The 12,434-nt window shown below is 43.8% G+C and overlaps 1 protein-coding gene across 1 annotated transcript in view; it reads right to left on the reverse strand.

Moving 5' to 3' along the window:
• The window catches only part of pde4dip (phosphodiesterase 4D interacting protein), a 163,901-nt gene extending 153,357 nt beyond the window's left edge, over nucleotides 1-10,544 (reverse strand). The window contains exons 1-2 of the mRNA XM_064935988.1: nucleotides 10,082-10,544; nucleotides 1,352-1,404 (exon numbers count right to left, since the gene is read on the reverse strand). Of these exons, the coding sequence (XP_064792060.1) occupies nucleotides 1,352-1,404; nucleotides 10,082-10,107 (79 nt within the window). The 5' untranslated portion in view covers nucleotides 10,108-10,544. The remainder of the gene's footprint in view (nucleotides 1-1,351; nucleotides 1,405-10,081) is intronic.
• Between the last annotated feature and the right edge of the window lie 1,890 nt (nucleotides 10,545-12,434).

Below are 12,434 nucleotides of genomic sequence, written 5' to 3' on the forward strand. Positions count from 1 at the left end.
GGAACAGGAACTGGGGGGGAGGCACATTCAAACACACCGGAACAGGAACCGGGGGGGGGGGGGCACATTCAAACACAGAGGCATTACATGTTAAGTCAGTAACAGCTGAATGGTCTTAACTTCTTCGATATAGGGGGCACTCTTTTAATTTTTGGATAAAAAAACTTTCCCGTTTTAAACAAGATATTTTGTCACGAAAAGATGCTTGACTATGCATATAATTGACAGCTTTGGAAAGAAAACAATCTGACGTTTCCAAAACTGCAAAGATATTGTCTGTGAGTGCCACAGAACTAATGCTACAGGCGAAACCAAGATGAAATTTCATACAGGAAGTGCCCCAGATTTTGAATGCGCTGTGTTCCGATGTCTCCTTATCTGGCTGTGAATGCGCCAGGAATGAGCCTACACTTTCTGTCGTTTCCCCAAGGTGTCTGCAGCATTGTGACGTATTTGTAGGCATATCATTGGAAGATTGACCATAAGAGATTACATTTACCAGGTGTCCGCTTGGTGTCCTCCGTCAAAATTATTGCGCAATCTCCAGCTGCATGCACGTTTACATTTGGTTCAGAGGAGAAAGGCAACTGCCACGAATGATTTATCATCGAATAGATATGTGAAAAACACCTTGAGGATTGATTCTAAACAACGTTTGCCATGTTTCTGTCGATATTATGGAGTTCATTTGGAAAAAAGTTTGGCGTTGTAATGACTGAATTTTCTGTTTTTTTTCTTAGCCAAACGTGATGAACAAAACGGAGCGAATTCTCTGACACAAATAATCTTTTTGGAAAAACTGAACATTTGCTATCTAACTGAGAGTATCCTCATTGAAAACATCCGAATTTCTTCAAAGGTAAATGATTTTATTTGAATGCTTTTCTTGTTTTTGTGAAAATGTTGCCTGCTGAATGCTAGGCTTAATGCTATGCTAGCGATCAATACTCTTACACAAATGCTTGTTTAGCTATGGTTCAAAAGCATATTTTGAAAATCTGAGATGACAGTGTTGTTAACAAAAGGCTAAGCTTGTGAGCCAATATATTTATTTAATTTCATTTTGCGATTTTCATGAATAGTTAACGTTTCGTTATGCTAATGAGCTTGAGGCTATGATTACGCTCCCGGATACGGGATTGCTCGACGCTAGAGGTTAACATGTCCTTGTACGGGCTGATGGGAGGGGTTAGGATAATAAAGTGAGAAGTGCTTCATCAAACAGGACAGGAGAAGAAGAACAGGATAAAAACAAATGATATACCTAGAGACCAGATAGGGGGAGGGGGGGAGAATCTAACTATTCAAAATATTGTGCTAAATGGCAGAGTCAGTGTGAATCCCCACTCACCAGTCATGTGTCCTACATTCTTGGGCTGGGCCTGCCGATCACCAGCATAGTGCCTGAAACAGGAGAGAGGCTTAAGTCAAACACACACATACACATTGGCTACCATCAACTCACATAGTTAGCACATCCAATAGACTGGGAAATAGTGTGACTCCCTATCTCCCAGATAAAACATATGAGTTTTGCTAAAACTGTAAGAGCTGAGTAGAGAGCCAGCCATTTTTTCCTGGTCAGGTTATGTGGCCAGGAACAAGTCCTGTGCCTACTCCCTATTTATGAAATATTACAAAAATATTATCTTGAATGAATGAAGTTTAAACTATGTGGAACGATGAGCGATGGACTGGAGACGTTGTCACTGCCCTGTTAGAGACACAGTGTTCCTATTCACACAGCAGTGCTGGAAACTAACTGCGGTCACAGACAGGACAGGCTGAAGTCACTCCATCCATCCAATCCCACCACACATCACCTGACCCTCTGATTCACGCAGGATGTATACCAAATAGCACCCTATTCCACTTATAGTGTATTACTTTTAACCAGTGCACTATATAGGGAATATGGTGCCATTTAGGACCCATACCAAGTCTCTTTATGTCTCCTGAAGCATCATCTGTTTATGTGTCTGTATGTCTGTCTGTCTGTCTGTCTGTTTATGAGTCTGTCTTTGGTGGTAACTAAGGTAACGTTCCATGATGGGCCGGCCTTAAATGAAGGATCTGAGGTTTTCCTGAGCACATCTCTTGACCACAAGACATGATTTGACTTGTCAGGTCATACGGTCCTGAAAAGTTCTCAGAGCCATAGCTAAGAAGCAGAACATTTTATTATGCTCTGGTTAAAGCACCTGCTAAAACCAGTCAACATCCAACTGCAACCCAACCAAACAAACTGGGCTAATGTGTTTTTATACACCCACATACTGACTAAACTACACATTCATAAATACAAGGGTATTTTTTTCACCTTTATTTAACCAGGTAGGCAAGTTGAGAACAAGTTCTCATTTACAACTGCGACCTGGCCAAGATAAAGCACAGCAGTTCGACACATACAACAACACAGAGTTACATATGGAATAAACAAACATACAGTCAATAATACAGTAGAAAAAAAACATCTACATATAGTGAGTGCAAATGAGGTGAGATAAGGGAGGTAAGGCAATAAATAGGCCACGGTGGCGGAGTAATTACAATATAGCAATTAAACACTGGAATGGTAGATGTGCAGAAGATAAATGCGCAAGTAGAGATACTGGGGTGCAAAGGAGCAAGGGTTAAGGAGCTATCAGAGATATCATAGCTATCAGAGATATCAGAGCTATCAGAGATATCAGAGATATCAGCGATATCATAGCTATCTGAGCTGTCAGCGATATCATAGCTATCAGAGCTGTCAGAGATATCAGAGAAATCATAGCTATCAGAGCTGTCAGAGATATCAGAGAAATCATAGCTATCAGAGCTGTCAGCGATATCATAGCTATCAGAGCTATCAGAGCTGTCAGCGATATCATAGCTATCAGAGCTGTCAGAGATATCAGAGAAATCATAGCTATCAGAGCTGTCAGCGATATCAGAGCTATCAGAGCTATCAGAGCTGTCAGCGATATCATATTTATCAGAGCTGTCAGAGATATCAAAGAAATCATAGCTATCAGAGCTGTCAGCGATATCATAGCTATCAGAGCTATCAGAGCTGTCAGCGATATCATAGCTATCAGAGCTGTCAGAGATATCAGAGAAATCAGAGCTATCAGAGCTGTCAGCGATATCATAGCTATCAGAGCTATCAGAGCTGTCAGCGATATCATAGCTATCAGAGCTATCAGAGCTATCAGAGATATCAGAGCTATCAGAGCTATCAGATATATCAGAGCTGTCAGAGCTATCAGAGCTATCAGCGATATCAGAGCTATCAGAGCTATCAGATATATCAGAGCTGTCAGAGCTATCAGAGCTATCAGATATATCAGAGCTGTCAGAGCTATCAGATATATCAGAGCTGTCAGAGCTATCAGAGCTATCAGAGCTATCAGAGATATCAGAGCTATCAGGGCTATCAGAGATATCAGAGCTGTCAGAGCTATCAGAGCTATCAGAGCTATCAGAGATATCAGAGCTGTCAGAGCTATCAGAGCTATCAGAGCTATCAGAGATATCAGAGCTATCAGGGCTATCAGAGATATCAGAGCTGTCAGAGCTATCAGAGCTATCAGAGCTATCAGAGCTATCAGAGCTATCAGAGATATCAGAGCTATCAGGGCTATCAGAGATATCAGAGCTGTCAGAGCTATCAGAGCTATCAGCGATATCAGAGCTATCAGAGCTATCAGATATATCAGAGCTGTCAGAGCTATCAGAGCTATCAGAGATATCAGAGCTATCAGAGCTATCAGATATATCAGAGCTGTCAGAGCTATCAGAGCTATCAGAGCTATCAGAGATATCAGAGCTATCAGGGCTATCAGAGATATCAGAGCTGTCAGCGTGTTGACAGAAAATCTCACAGAAACACCCGTGCTCATAAGATATTCAACAAGGATCATTTGGTCAAACACAAGAGCCTGGCCACACATTAGGATGTAAACAATCCTTTAACTGAGTGAAGAGGCTTGTAAACAACAACACTCTGAGTGAGTAAGGATCACATGGACACAGTGGATGACATCACGAGAGGCTGATACCAGTAACAGTGGATGACATCACTAGAGTCTGATACCAGTAACAGTGGATGACATCACTAGAGGCTGATACCAGTAACAGTGGATGACATCACTAGAGGCTGATACCAGTAACAGTGGATGACATCACTAGAGGCTGATACCAGTAACAGTGGATGACGTCACTAGAGACTGATACCAGTAACAGTGGATGACATCACTAGAGGCTGATACCAGTAACAGTGGATGACATCACTAGAGGCTGATACCAGTAACAGTGGAGGACATCACTAGAGGCTGATACCAGTAACAGTGGATGACATCACTAGAGGCTGATACCAGTAACAGTGGATGACATCACTAGAGGCTGATACCAGTAACAGTGGATGACATCACTAGAGGCTGATACCAGTAACAGTGGATGACATCACTAGAGACTGATACCAGTAACAGTGGATGACATCACTAGAGGCTGATACCAGTAACAGTGGATGACATCACTAGAGGCTGATACCAGTAACAGTGGATGACATCACTAGAGGCTGATACCAGTAACAGTGGATGACATCACTAGAGGCTGATACCAGTAACAGTGGATGACATCACTAGAGGCTGATACCAGTAACAGTGGATGACATCACTAGAGGCTGATACCAGTAACAGTGGATGACATCACTAGAGGCTGATACCAGTAACAGTGGATGACATCACTAGAGGCTGATACCAGTAACAGTGGATAACATCACTAGAGGCTGATACCAGTAACAGTGGATGACATCACTAGAGGCTGATACCAGTAACAGTGGATGACATCACTAGAGGCTGATACCAGTAACAGTGGATGACATCACTAGAGGCTGATACCAGTAATAGGCCGTGTCCATTCTTTTAGAACAGCAGGGGGGTGACATCGCTATAGTTGGAGTGGGGCTTCATTATAGATGTTATACACCACCCAGCCTTGGGCATATGGTCTCCCCCACCCAGAGGAATGGAACTGCTAGGCCCTGGGCAGAATGACCACAGCGACCATCGCTGACAGCCCAGGCCCAGATCACGACAGGGCAGAATGGCCCGTACTCTGTCACTCTCTCTCGATATATAGCAATGTGGAGAGAGACAGGCGAACCCTCTGGAACTATGATATAGCACTGTGGAGAGAGACAGGACAGGCGAACACTCTGAAACTATGATATAGCACTGTGGAGAGAGACAGGACAGGGGAAACTCTCTGGAACTATGATATAGCACTGTGGAGAGAGACAGGACAGGGGAAACTCTCTGGAACTATGATATAGCACTGTAGAGAGACAGGACAGGGGAAACTCTCTGGAACTATGTTATAGCACTATGGAGAGAGACAGGACAGGGGAACCCTCTGGAACTATGATATAGCACTGTAGAGAGACAGGACAGGGCAAACTCTCTGGAACTATGATATAGCACTGTGGAGAGAGACAGGACAGGGGAACCCTCTGGAACTATGATATAGCACTATGGATAGAGACAGGACAGGGAAACTCTCTGGAACTATGATATAGCACTGTAGAGAGAGACAGGACAGGGGATAAACCCTCTGGAACTATGATATAGCACTGTGGAGAGAGACAGGACAGGGGAAACTCTCTGGAACTATGATATAGCACTGTGGAGAGAGACAGGACAGGGGAACCCTCTAGAACTATGCTATAGCACTGTGGAGAGAGACAGGACAGGGGATAAACCCTCTGGAACTATGATATAGCACTGTAGAGAGAGACGGGACAGGGGAAACTCTCTGGAACTATGATATAGCACTGTGGAGAGAGAGAGGACAGGGGAAACTCTCTGGAACTATGATATAGCACTATGGAGAGAGACAGGACAGGGGAAACTCTCTGGAACTATGATATAGCACTGTGGAGAGAGACATGACAGGGAAACTCTCTGGAACTATGATATAGCACTGTGGAGAGAGACAGGACAGGGGAAACTCTCTGGAACTATGATATAGCACTGTGGAGAGAGACAGGACAGGGGATAAACCCTCTGGAACTATGAAATAGCACTATGGAGAGAGACAGGACAGGGGAAACTCTCTGGAACTATGATACAGCACTGTGGAGAGAGACAGGGCAGTAGATAAACCCTCTGGAACTATGATATAGCACTATGGAGAGAGACAGGACAGGTGAAACGCTCTGGAACTATGATATAGCACTGTGGAGAGAGACAGGACAGGTGAAACGCTCTGGAACTATGATATAGCACTATGGAGAGAGACAGGACAGGGGAACCCTCTGGAACTATGATATAGCACTGTGGAGAGAGACAGGACAGGGGAAACTCTCTGGAACTATGATATAGCACTGTGGAGAGAGAGAGGACAGGGGAAACTCTCTGGAACTATGATATAGCACTATGGAGAGAGACAGGACAGGGGAAACTCTCTGGAACTATGATATAGCACTGTGGAGAGAGACAGGACAGTGGAACCCCTCTGGAACTATGATATAGCACTGTGGAGAGAGACATGACAGGGAAACTCTCTGGAACTATGATATAGCACTGTGGAGAGAGACAGGACAGGGGAAACTCTCTGGAACTATGATATAGCACTGTGGAGAGAGACAGGACAGGGGAAACTCTCTGGAACTATGATATAGCACTATGGAGAGAGACAGGACAGGGGAACCCTCTGGAACTATGATATAGCACTGTGGAGAGAGACAGGACAGGGGAAACTCTCTGGAACTATGATATAGCACTATGGAGAGAGACAGGACGGGGGATAAACCCTCTGGAACTATGATATAGCACTGTAGAGAGAGACAGGACAGGGGAACCCTCTAGAACTATGATATAGCACTGTAGAGAGACAGGACAGGGGAACCCTCTAGAACTATGATATAGCACTGTGGAGAGAGACAGGACAGGTGAAACGCTCTGGATCTATGATATAGCACTGTAGAGAGACAGGACAGGGGAAACTCTCTGGAACTATGATATAGCACTGTAGAGAGAGACAGGACAGGGGAACCCACTGGAACTATGATATAGCACTGCAGAGAGAGACATGACAGGGGAAACTCTCTGGAACTATGATACAGCACTGTGGAGAGAGACAGGGCAGTAGATAAACCCTCTGGAACTATGATATAGCACTATGGAGAGAGACAGGACAGGGGAAACTCTCTGGAACTATGATATAGCACTATGGAGAGAGACAGGACAGGGGAAACTCTCTGGAACTATGATATAGCACTATGGAGAGAGACAGGACAGGTGAAACGCTCTGGAACTATGATATAGCACTGTAGAGAGACAGGACAGGGGAAACTCTCTGGAACTATGATATAGCACTGTAGAGAGAGACAGGACAGGGGAACCCTCTGGAACTATGATATAGCACTGTAGAGAGAGACATGACAGGGGAACCCTCTGGAACTATGATATAGCACTGTAGAGAGAGACAGGACAGGGGAAACTCTCTGGAACTATGATACAGCACTGTGGAGAGAGACAGGGCAGTAGATAAACCCTCTGGAACTATGATATAGCACTATGGAGAGAGACAGGACAGGGGAAACTCTCTGGAACTATGATATAGCACTGTGGAGAGAGACAGGACAGGGGAAACTCTCTGGAACTATGATATAGCACTATGGAGAGAGACAGGACAGGGGAAACTCTCTGGAACTATGATACAGCACTGTGGAGAGAGACAGGGCAGTAGATAAACCCTCAGGAACTATGATATAGCACTATGGAGAGAGACAGGACAGGGGAAACTCTCTGGAACTATGATATAGCACTGTGGAGAGAGACAGGACAGGGGAAACTCTCTGGAACTATGATATAGCACTATGGAGAGAGACAGGACAGGGGAAACTCTCTGGAACTATGATACAGCACTGTGGAGAGAGACAGGGCAGTAGATAAACCCTCTGGAACTATGATATAGCACTATGGAGAGAGACAGGACAGGTGAAACGCTCTGGAACTATGATATAGCACTATGGAGAGAGACAGGACAGGGGAAACTCTCTGGAACTATGATACAGCACTGTGGAGAGAGACAGGGCAGTAGATAAACCCTCTGGAACTATGATATAGCACTATGGAGAGAGACAGGACAGGTGAAACGCTCTGGAACTATGATATAGCACTATGGAGAGAGACAGGACAGGGGAAACTCTCTGGAACTATGATATAGCACTGTGGAGAGAGACAGGACAGGGGAAACTCTCTGGAACTATGATACAGCACTGTGGAGAGAGACAGGGCAGTAGATAAACCCTCTGGAACTATGATATAGCACTATGGAGAGAGACAGGACAGGGGAAACTCTCTGGAACTATGATATAGCACTGTAGAGAGAGACAGGACAGGGGAAACTCTCTGGAACTATGATATAGCACTATGGAGAGAGACAGGACAGGGGAACCTTCTGGAACTATGATATAGCACTGTAGAGAGAGACATGACAGCGGAACCCTCTGGAACTATGATATAGCACTGTAGAGAGAGACATGACAGCGGAACCCTCTGGAACTATGCTTGTATACACAGCATATGAGCATGTGTGTGCGGTGTGTGTGTTCTAGAATAAACCCTATGTCCAGTCAGAGAGACCACCAGGCCATTACCACGACAACAACAACAGCAGGACTTCCCACAGAGCAGAGTGTAAAAAGGCCTGACACATCAGCACCTGCCCTGGGGGCCATCAGGGAAGTCTGAGCCATCAACATGATGAACAGAATACACTTCAATCATTTCAGCATGATTACACCAAGTACTGTAAATAGTATCTTTCTTTTTGTATTGTTGCCACAAATGTTTCTATTTGTTATCAAACAGAGTCCTTCTAGAAACAAACCTTCCAGGTAGATAAAACGAATCATCCAATCACTGATCTGGCTGATGATCCAATAAACCTGATGATTTGATCTGACTGTGTGTCTCCCATGTGAGTGATTACATTGATTAATAGAGTGTGATAACCTTGTCTTTAGATTAACAACAGCACAAAGTTTTCTATATTAAAAATAATCACCAAACCGCTCAAGGACAAAATGTCAAAATGAATAGTTTTCCTAAACATCACATCACAGTTAACTACACATGACTCTGTTTAGTCCACATGTACACTCCCTTACTTATTTATCTGGACAGGGACGATAAAACGTTTAATTTGGCTCTATATGCCAGCCTTTTGGATTTGATATCAAATGTTTTCTATGAGGCGACAGTACAGAATGTCACCTTTTATTTGAGGGCATTTTCATTGATATCTGTTTTACTGTTTAGAAATGAAGTAGCGATATGTACATGTATCTAGTCCCCCCGTTTAATGACTTCATAAGTAATTGGAAAAATGTACTTGTAGTGTATTAAAGTAGACAAAAGTTTAGTGTTTGGTCCCATATTCCTAGCACACAATGACTACATCAAGCGTGTAACTTGTTGGATGTATTTGCAGTTTGTTTAAGTTGTGTTTCGGATTATGTTGTTTCCACTAGAAATTAGTGGTAAATAATGTATTGTGTCATTGTGGAGTCCCTTTTATTGTAAATAAGAATAGAATATGTTTCTGAACACTTCTTCATTCATGGAGATTTAACCATGAGTATGGATAATCATGAATGAATCATGAATAATGATCAGTAAGAAGGTTTCAAAGGAACAAAGATCATATAAACCTATTCTTATTTACAATAAAATGGATTCCAAAATGACACAATACATAATTGACCATTCAGTTTCTATTGGGTACAACATAATGCAAAATACAACCAAAACCAACTGCAAATGCATCCAACAAGTTTGGAGTGCAACACAATTGATGAATTGTAAATGTAATACACTATAAATTAATTTGTCCAAATACTTCTGACACCTTAAAATGGTGGGACTATAAATGAAATGCATTCATTTCTAAAGTGTAAAACAGACATGTATGAAAATACCCTTGAGTACTATCGCCTCATATAAAACATTTTATCTCAAATCCAAAGTACAGAGACAAATTAAAAGTTTAAGCTTCACTGTATATCGTTGGCAGCACTTGAATACCTTACCTGCCCCTGTACAGAAATCCACTCATCTCCAGTCCGAACCAATCAACCAACCAACCAACCGTTCACGGAATATCAAAATAAAACAGACTCAAAAAGCACAAATGGGGTTTCCTAAGCAGAGGACTCAAACTGCAGGGGTTGCCATCATCTCCCTCCAGACTGGTAGTATCTCCTCAAAGGTCACTTCAGTTCAGTTGAGCTCAGTAAGGTCCTCCTCAGTCCTGTTCCAGTCAAAAGAATAGAGACTAGAGACCGGCAGTTTGGCCTCACAGATCCCTGAGGACACAGGGCTCCAGCCTGTCATTTGACGTGGCAGGCCGGCCAGAGAGAGACAGGGTTCCAGCCAAACACAGAGGTCCTCTTTACGCACACATACACACACACATACACACACATACTGGGAGGAGTAGCGGTAAACAGCACAGGAGCAAAGGTACACACAGACTTAGAGAGAGAGGGAGGAAAAGGGAGAGAGTGTGTGTGTGCTTCAGCATGAAAGACAGATCTGTTCCAACACACACCCCAAGAAACAGGCACTTCAGTGTGTGTGTGTGTGTGTGTGTGTGTGTGTGTGTGTGTGTGTGTGTGTGTGTGTGTGTGTGTGTGTGTGTGTGTGTGTGCGTCTGTGTCTGTGTGTGACAGACAGGTTCAGACAGGCTTGCAGGCAAAAGGTAATCTTGGTATTATCTCTTCTTCAACAGAAAACAGTGATCGCTGGATTTCTCATGCACACACACACTGAAGTGCCTGTTTCACCGGGGTTGCTCTACAGAAACCATCACTGTGGAAACCTATCACTATAGAAACCTATAAGTATAGAAACCTTAGACAATACTGATGGAAAAACCACCAATGTATTGTTGGCTTCATGTCTTTTATCACAGACACAAAGCTATGATTGTCTCTAAGCACACGAAGAAGACGAAAAGAAGAGAAATATATCAGAGGGTGAATGCCATTCCATGGAAATGTTTGATTAAAACATTAGGGTGTGATGATGGAGTAGCTGTACAGAGGAGGAAAACTGTTTGAAGGTATGAATGAGTCAGAGAGTTTTTGAAATACCACTCTGTTTTCAAAAGTCCCTCCCAAATCCCTGAAATACCAGATGTAGACGTTCTCATGTCCACTCTCTGTAGGAGCCAGAAAGGACTTGGCAGTCCTTTCGATATTATTGATTATTCTATCTCTGTCATACACACATACTCTCCCTCCTCTCGTATCCCTCTCTCTCACCCTCCTCCCACCCCCATCCCTCTCTCTCGCCCTCAGGGTAGCCTAGTGGTTAGAGCATTGGACTAGTAACCGGAAGGTTGCAAGTTCAAATCCCCGAGCTGACAAGGTACAAATCTGTTGTTCTGCCCCTAACCCACTGTTCCTAGGCTGTCATTGAAAATAAGAATTTGTTCTTAACTGACTTGCCAGTTAAATAAAGGTAAAACAAATAAATAAATCTCCCATCTCTCACCCTCCTCTCCCATCCCTCCCTCTCACCCTCCTTTTCCAACCCATCCCTCTCTCTCACAATCATCTCCCACGCCCATCCCTTTCTCGCCCTCCTCTCCCATACCCATCCCTCCCCCACCCCCATCCCTCTCTCTCACCCTCCTCTTCCAACCCATCCCACTCTCTCACCCTCCTCTCTGAGGCATCTGAACACTCTAACTCATATAAATGTCTCATTCCACACGTCTAACCAGTTTAGTGTGGAACAAAACAGGGGATGAGAGGAGGTTCTAGCCTGCAGGCTCGAGATAGCTATGCCCCTGCAGCACTGCAGGTGTGTACAGTGAAGAAGAAGAAAAATATTGGGGTTTAAGTGTTTTTGTGCTGTGCTGTTTCCACATTACATAACAATCAAAACACTTCACTATAATAATAATAATTATACTACTAATAATAATTTGGTGGGAGGACTTCCTGAGACACCCTCGGCGAGAGGGGTTACGGCTAGAGTCAGCCATTATCAGTGGTGGCCATGGAGCAATTAGGGTTAAGGGCTTTGCTCAAGTGCACATTGACAGATTTTTCATCAACTATTAATTTCATCCCAATCTTGGTTCCACTCACTGTCTGAGGTGTTTTTGCTGACCATATGTCTCTGAGAAAACTCATCAAAACCAGATCAGTTCTGGCCAAGAGGGAAGGTGTGAAAGACCACTAAAAACATGATTGGTCACTGCACTGATCTGTCGACAGAGAGAGAGGAAGAGAGAGGAAGGGAGAGAAAGGAAGAGATGGAGAGAGAGGGAGGGAGGGAGAGAGAGGGAGAGGGAGAGGGAGAGAGAGGGGGAGAGTGAGAGGGAGAGAGAGAGTGAGGGAGAGAGAGGGAGAGAGAGTGGTAGAGAAAGAC

This window comes from Oncorhynchus masou, chromosome 24 (assembly GCF_036934945.1).
Source record: "Oncorhynchus masou masou isolate Uvic2021 chromosome 24, UVic_Omas_1.1, whole genome shotgun sequence".
Taxonomy (NCBI): domain Eukaryota; kingdom Metazoa; phylum Chordata; class Actinopteri; order Salmoniformes; family Salmonidae; genus Oncorhynchus; species Oncorhynchus masou.